Below are 8,181 nucleotides of genomic sequence, written 5' to 3'. Positions count from 1 at the left end.
TTTACATGAGAATAATTAGCTGTTAACCGGTTAAATTTTTTGCTTAAGGTTTTGTGTGGGCGTGTGAGCACGTGCACGCATGCACATATATTCATATATTAACAAATTCAGTCCTTCCGTTTCCATTTCACAGGTCGCCCTCAACAACCACTTGTAGTAAATTAGTTAAGATGGTGCTCAAAAAAGTCTGATCCTCACAACTCCTGACCAGTCCTCACACTTACAACCCAGTATCTCCACAGTCAAAGTTCGTCCCGCTGGCAACTGGTATGTATTTGTCCTGGGGTCATGTACTTGCCATCTGCAGCCCGAGTCTGCTTAATGACGAAGTGATTCACTTAACAACATCCTTGGTTAACAATGAAAGCTCAGATTCCAATTACACTGAGCACTATAGTACCTGTACAGCTATACACACACACACACATATACACACATAATTTTTGGCTCAATTGTGATTGTAAGTCAAGGACCACCAGTGGATGTACGACCACAATTCAGCCAAAAATTTCTGTTAATAAGTGAGACATTTGTAAAGTGAGTTTTGTTCCATTTTTCCTGCTACGGTAGTTAAATAAACCACTGCAGTGGTTAAGTTAGTCACACGGTCATTAAGTGAATCCGGCTTCCCGGTTGACTTAGCTTCCCAGAAGGTCACAAAAGGGGATCACATGCCACCCCCGGGACACTGCGACCATCATAAATATGAGTCAGTTGCCAGGCATCTGAATTTTGATCACGTGACTCTGGAAAAGCTGCAACGGTCCTAAGCGTGAAAAACGGTCCTAATTCACTTTTTTCAGTGCTGCTCTAACTTTGGTCACTAAGCAAACAGTCGCAAGTTGAGGACTACCTGTCTAATCAGCAAAATTAAGGTTAAAATAAGTTAACTCAGCCTTGGGTGGAACACCCCGATTGCATAACTGCCTTCTTTTTGTGTTTCTACTCCTAACTGGAACCACAACCAAAGTGTCGCACATAACAGTCAACAACTACACAATGCCGCTTTTTTTTAGCCGTTTATTTAAAGTCGGGTGAACAGGAATATCCTCCATTGGTGAGGCAAAACCAGTAAAATTCAAGGCAAGCAGTCCCATTCAAGTTTAAGGCATATTTTTTTTATTTTTCTAAATTTAAAAAATTCAGATTGTGCTTTTCATTTTTCTGGAAGGAAAAAAAAGACGCAAGGCAGTGCAGGCTAAGGGGGATTTATCCTGCCCCACAGGCCTTTTAAAACCAGACCCCCCTTTTCCAACACCCTCCTGGGAGAGTACCAGCAACATCCAGCAAGCTTGCAATCCCTTCCTTACTCACAGGTAGCTCAATCTGCAAGGGAAGCTTTTAAACGCCCCCGTGGTTGCTGCAGATCTGCGCCTCCTTTATAATTTATTTATTGCAAAATACAGATTTCCCCTTTTTCTTTAAAAACAGGCAAGAGAAATTGAGCAACCAACGGCCGTACTTAAACCGAGAAGGCTGGGCTGGAACAGTGGCTCAGATCGAAGTGGAGCATGGATCTTTGTCCTCTCTGAGGGTCCTCGGTCTTGGATCAGGGCAAAATAGAGGTTTCTGGGGTGGGGGTGGGGTGACATAAAGGCAACCCCTGTTCCTGTAATTCCAATCCTTAAAACAAACTTGGATGCTTGAAAACGAGTGGACTTCAACTCCCAGAATTCCCTAGCCAGCCTGCTGGCTGGGGAATTCTGGGAGTTGAAGTCCGCCCATTTTCAAGCTGGAAAAGTGTCTGGAAGCATTTTTTGCAGCCAAGTTTTGCTTTGCATGCAAATCCGAAATATGTTTAATTCCAGAGAATGCTTCTCTTTCTTTAAAAATATTCATATATTTTTTAAAAGCTTTGGGTCTAGAGAGAATTCGGTTCTCTCTCTTTTCTCTTTCTCCACTTCCACTGTGCCAAAAATGATTGCGTACTACTACCCACCACAATATAGACTGTGCACAACGCACACGTGGAAAGGACACCTCAGTGCATTGCCCTGTGCCGACCGACACGAGGACCCTGTTTTGCCAGCCCTAAATTTGCACTAAATAAACCCACCCGCTCAGATTCTCCCCAACAAACCAGCCCAACAATCTTAGAAATTTCAGAACCGTAGTCGTTGTGAGTCAGCCAACAGTGACAAAACACCAGTGTTAAATTTCACGCGGGTTAAAGGACATATCCACCCTGAGCCTCGGGTGCTTTTTTTCGTGGAGTCGGGAAAACTCTGAAAATTTAACACCTCTGCCCCTTTTAAATACAAAACATAATAATAATAATAATAATAATTAAAACCGTAGAAAAAATTTGGAACGCTGATATTCGTAAAAGTTACAAAAGACGTTTTTGTACATTGAAAAGTCACAAGGAATTGACGCTGCAGGAGATTTGGGGGAGAAAACAAACCCAAAGACACTTAATTTTCTCCAAAGTGAAAATATTGCACTTCGTGGAAATTGGTCTCTATTCCAGAATTTTCTTTTTTTTTTTTTTTGAAAGAGAGAGAGAGAGAAGACCTGGAGTGGGTAGGAGATTAGAAAACAGATTTTAAGAACGATTTCAACCTTGTAGACAATTGTGGAGCAATTGAAGATCTTGTCTTGGTTTTGGGAGATCCATTCTGGCTGGGGATGGTTGGATTTGTAGTCTCCTAGAGAATGCTTACCTGGGGGAGAAAAAGAGAAAACGAGAGAGGTGGAAAGAACATGATAAAACATTTGTAACCTGGACTCAGTTTCCCTCTACGTAAAAGTAGATGTGTTAGTGGGCCAAAAAGGGGGGGAAAATACCATCTTGAATTTCTTACTGAAGTGTTCTCAACCTTGGCAACTTGCAGATGTGTGGACTTCATCTCCCATAATTCCCCAGTGAGCATGCTTTAAAATGGGTGGATTTCAACTCCCAGAATCCCCCAGCCGGCATGCTTTAAGATGGGAGGAGTTCGACTCCCAGAATCCCCCAGCCGGCATGCTTTAAGAGGGATGGACTTCAACTCTCAGAATTCTGGGAGTCGAAATTCACACGTCTTCAAGTTCTCCAGGTTGAGAAACCCTGTTCTAATGCTTCAATTTGTGGTGCTATAACATCCCAAGAAATATCTGAGCCAGCTTCTGCGAATCTACAAATTCCTCATCTGCCAAGGAGCAGAAGAGCAGCTGTCCTCTTCTCCCTCTTCCTAACAAGAGGACGAACCAACAAACCCAACAGTAGAATAATTAAGAGCAGGATAAAAATCAAGGAAGCTCAGAGATAAAACAATGGAATAGCTTTCTAGGGGCAACTGAAGACAGAAGATCTTCAGTGGTGTGCCTGGAGGACAAAGTATGTTCTCCCTTAGGAAGAAGACCACCACAAAAGACAACGCAAGGAAGGAAGGAAGCCACGTGAGGATGGAGATGGGAACCAGTTCTTCTCCAGGACATTCAACTTCATCAACGTGCTTTGGGTAGCCACAGAAGTGGGGCAGAGGGATAATCCAGACACGAGTGGATGAAGGATCACCTTGTTCCAGGCCAACCGGTTGAACGTGTGAAACCAGAGGTGCTCTCCTTCAGGGGCGCAGCTTCCTTCAACCACGTGGGCGAAGAGACAGAATGACCTTCCCAAGAAGGCTGGTAGTTGGAACAGCTGTGGAGCAATGGAGGACCTTGTCTTGGTTTGGAGAGATCTTCAGGACCACCGCAAGGGACGGGAAGGTCGGACAGAGCTGATGTTCTCCTTCCAATGTGGAATCTGCTCCGATTTGTCTTTGTGATGAAACTTGTGCGGTTTCTGGTTATCTCAGAACCTTCTTCCTCCCCCCTCTTCTCTGTGCAGAAGTTTAGAAGTGCAGATATCAACAGGTGCTTAAGAGGAAGATGGTGCCCATATCCATAAAACATGTAAAGGATGGAGGAGAGAGTCACTGTTTCCAGCAGGAAGACCTTGACCAAGACTTATAGGGAGTGTCTATTGAGTGGATTTTCTGAAAGTGAGGAGTGAAGAGGAGAACTGACTGGGGGTACCATCCTCCACTCCAAGGCTCCTTGTCTCGGACACACAGAATCCTAAGGCCTTGAGGCAGGATCGGATATAACCCACGGGCACCAAGGTTGTCTTTTATTGCTAGTGAAGGTACGTGGGGCGTGGTGTTGGAAACAGTTGGCCCCCAACGAATGAATGAATGGGCCTCCCATATCCCCAGTGGTCAACTGTCCAAGGAAGGTTTCCAACACCAGGCCACCAGAGGGCACCAAACCTGTGGGGAAAGCTCACTTTTTTCATACCGTATGGGATTAGAATTCACCTCCTGCCCCATCTCTGGCATAACGCTTATGGGTTGCCCTGCCCTTTCCACCTTTCTTGGTTACAACTTGAGGACCAAGAGCTCCTGGCCTCACTATTCCTGACTTCCCTTTAAAGCTTTCTTCAGAGTTCAAGAGAACTTCTCACCCACCAGGACACGGAAAGCAACGGGGGGTCCACTTTGGTTGCAGGTGTTCCGTGTAGTGCAACTAACATCTCCTTAAGGCCACCACCAAGAGACCACCCGCATTTTTAAGGTTGGGATGTCTATTGCTTCACTTGTGACCCTCCCACCCACGACTCTAACACACAGTGGGAGGGGGCAAAGACAATCTGGCAGCCCTCCCCCCCCCATTCCTCCTTCGCTCACGCTCTCCAGTGTAAGACAATGAATACAAACATTTGACGTTTCAAGCTCTACAGGAATCAACAGTAATATAGAATCAATCGGTGGGCAACAGCTGAATGGACTCAGGGAAACCACACACACACACGCACGCACGCACACACACGCACACACACAAAACCCAGATTGTTCTGCTGCATGCACTGTATTCAGGAGCCTGCTCCAGATGTGTGCAGGTTCACGCTCCTGGGCAGTTGCCGTAGGGTATCCCTACAGCCGCAAGGATCCCCCAGCCACGCGACACGAGAGGCAGCCGCCGTGGTGGACCTTCTCCTGGGAGAACCTGGGGTCCACTGTGGCAGAGGGGTGACTACAAGGCAACGGGAAATTAAAAACGAGGCCTCTATTTGGACTCCGTCGGATGGTATTCTGTCTCGCCCGAAGACACCTGGGAGATACGTCGCGTCGAGCGCCACAGCCGCCGGTGGAACTGGCCCGTCCGCACCTGGAGAACGAGAAGAGAGGTGGGCAAAGGAGGGTCCACAACCTCAGAGCTCCTCGGGCTCTGCTTGACCAAGACAGGGTCGCAGGGAACCAGTAGAATTTTGACCATGGTGGACTTTTAAGGTCTCCGTCATGTCCAGCTGGGATGACGAACAGCTGGAGATGGAAGAGTAGCCATTTAGAGCAGGGGTAGTCAACCTTGGCTCTTTTATGACTCGTGGACTTCAGCTCCCAGAATTCCTGAGCCAGCATAGTGGAACTATGGCCCCCTCATGACTCGTGGACTTCAACTCCCAGAATTCCTGAGCCAGCATGGCTCAGCTTGGAAACCTCTCCCTTTCCCCTCAGCATGGCTGGCTCAGGAATTCTGGGAGTTGAAGTCCACGAGTCATAAAAGAGCCAAAGTGGCCTAGCCCTGCCCTAGAGGAATTAAGCTGAGTTGGGGGGGGCAGAGAGGCTGACTCTCACCTCCGAAGGCTGTCCTGCACCCACCACGATCAGCTTCCCGTCTTCCAGACCCACCAAGATGTGGCTCTTCTCTTTCGTCACGGAGACGCTGTGGATGGGGACCTTCATGATCAGAGAAGGAATTGCCGGCTGCAACCTAGTGGGAGAGAAAATGGAGTGGAACAACCAAGGGAATCACGGGATAAATTTCTTGGCCTGCCACCTTTTTGCTCATGGAAATTACACTTATTATCCTGCCCATCTCCTCTGGACTCTCCCCGACAGACGGTCCTCGACTTACAACCAAAATGGAACCCACAATTTCTGTCGCTACGTTGTTTTGCCCCACTTTACGACCATTCTTGCCATAGTTGTTAAGTGAATCCCTGTGGTTGTTCAGTTAGTAACACCGTTGTTAAGTGAATCCGGCTTCCCCATCATCAGATGTTCACAAAAGGGGATCACGTGACCCCCGGGACACGGCAACTGTCATCAGTACATGCCAGTTGCCGAGCATTCTGAAATTTGATCATGTGGCCACAAGGGATGCGACAAGTGTGGTGTGAAAAACAGTCATAAGATCTTTTTCAGTGCTGTTGTAACTTAGAACAGTCACTAAATGAATGGTTGTAAGTCGAGGACAACCTGGATTGCTGAAACACGGGTATCTTGGTCAGATCAAATCAGGAATAAGGTCTCCGAAGAGAAGAACAGTTTCAGAAAGAGGGTGGATTAGGCAGTGTTTGTGATGGGTTGTGCCTATGACTGGGGAGGTGGTGTGATGGAAGTTTCACAGCTATGAGTGAGTACAAGGACGGGTGTGAGACAAGAGACAGCCCAGATCAGAAATGGATCATGAAAAGAAAAAGAGAATTAGAACAGCCACTCCATAGAATCTCCCCCTTAGGGTGAGAATAGCAAAAGTTTACTCTGGCAAGATTCCATGTGTTGGGTGTGAGCAAACGGAGAACTTAACCTTGGCTGGATTGTGGGTTCCTTGGTGCTCTCTGAGCTTGGTTGTTTACTTGCAGACGTTTGATGACCAAACTGAAATGGCTGCAAGAAAACAAGCAAGCTCAGTGAGCACCAAGGAGGCCACAGAAAGAGAAACCCAGATAAGCATGGATTAACACAAGACAAACAATTAAGCAGAAAGCAATACTCTAATTCAGGGATCCCCAATGTATGGTCTACGGCCCGTCTATTGGCCACTTGACCCTGGGAATAGCTGGCGAGCCCCGCCCCACTCGCGGTAGCACTGCCGCGCGGGCACTAGCGCGCCATTTGCACATGCGCAGGGATGCTAGTACTGCCACCAATGTCACGTGGGCGCCAGCAGCCCATTTGCGCATATGCACAGGCTCAGCGTGCGTGCCGTGGGTGCGTGCAGCCCACTTGTGCATGCATGCTAGCGCTGCTGTCGTGAACACACCCGTTTGCGCATGCACGCACAGAGCCACAGACGCACACATTTTCCTTCTGGGTCGTCAGGCTGGAAAGATTGAGGAACTCTGCTTTAATTGAAAAAGTACCAAAGGGAGAAAAAAACTACTACTGCTAAAGTCTGACCCTCCCTTGAATGTTTTTTGAGTCTTATCTGGTCTTTCCCAGGCTGGTCTGGGAAGATTCCTGTAAATAGGCATTCAACAATAAAGTAGCTGGTTTGAACTCTACCCCTGTGGGTCTGTTTGTTCGCGCCTGGCGATATCTAAGCATAGATACCGTAAGTCCCACCGAGAGAACACGGTAGCCGTGTGTCAAAAAAGAGAAACTGAGGCAGGAGAAGAAGGTTACCTCTGAAGGTCCTTGATCTGCAACGAACACTGAAGGGTACCCAGCACGACAAAGTCCTCCGTGACACACATGGAGGTAACCTGCTCATCCAGAGGGACAGAAGACAGATGCTTGCCGTTGACGGAGTACAGGTGGAGGGCAAATTTGTCCTTTAGTAAGGAGAAGGAAGGAGAAGCTGGGGGTTAGCTGAGCAGGGCCCGTACGAAGTAGAGATAGTCCCCAATTTACAAATAATCGTTTAGTAACTGTTTGAAATTACAGTGGCACTGAAAAAAATGAGTTATAACTGTTTTTCCTTCCCCTCCCCCTCCTTTCCGCCAAGTCCACTCCATCAAGCTCGGAGGGCACCAAGAACCCCACAGTCTTCCCCCTCCCCTCCTCATCCTCACAGTCCCCACTCGCTTCTACTACTGATGACGTTACCTAGTTGGGTCATGAAATGTCTATAAGAAAACCAACTCAGCACCAAGGAGGGGGATGATGAGGATGATGATCATCATCATGTCCTCCTCCCAAACTCCACTCCCTTCTAGCCCTGATGATGTTACCTAGTTGGGTCATGAAATGTCTGCAAGAAAACCACCCAGCTCAGAGAGCACCAAGGACCCCACAATCCATCCATTCCTCCCTCCCTCCCTCCCTCTCTCCCTCCCTCCCTCCCTCCATCCCTCCACCCATCCATCCATCCATCCTTCCTTTCTTCCTCCTCCTCCTCCTCCTCTTCCCTTCTAGAATTGATGACGTTCCCTAGTTGGGTCATGAAACTTTTGCAAGAAAACCACCAAGCTCTGAGAGTACCAGGGACCCC

General features: G+C 47.7%; 1 protein-coding gene across 1 annotated transcript in view; it reads right to left on the bottom strand.

The window, feature by feature from the left end:
• Positions 1-4,963: 4,963 nt before the first annotated feature.
• Positions 4,964-8,181, bottom strand: part of NBEAL2 (neurobeachin like 2) — a 116,385-nt gene continuing 113,167 nt past the window's right edge. Inside the window, 3 exon segments of the mRNA XM_029283799.1 lie at positions 4,964-5,133; positions 5,601-5,736; positions 7,374-7,522. Coding sequence (XP_029139632.1) covers positions 5,032-5,133; positions 5,601-5,736; positions 7,374-7,522 — 387 coding nt within the window. The 3' untranslated portion in view covers positions 4,964-5,031.

The sequence above is a fragment of the Protobothrops mucrosquamatus genome, unplaced genomic scaffold, assembly GCF_001527695.2.
Source record: "Protobothrops mucrosquamatus isolate PMUCROS unplaced genomic scaffold, P.Mucros_1.0 scaffold235, whole genome shotgun sequence".
NCBI classification, from domain to species: Eukaryota; Metazoa; Chordata; class Lepidosauria; order Squamata; family Viperidae; genus Protobothrops; species Protobothrops mucrosquamatus.
This window is presented reverse-complemented; position numbering and strand designations above follow the sequence as displayed.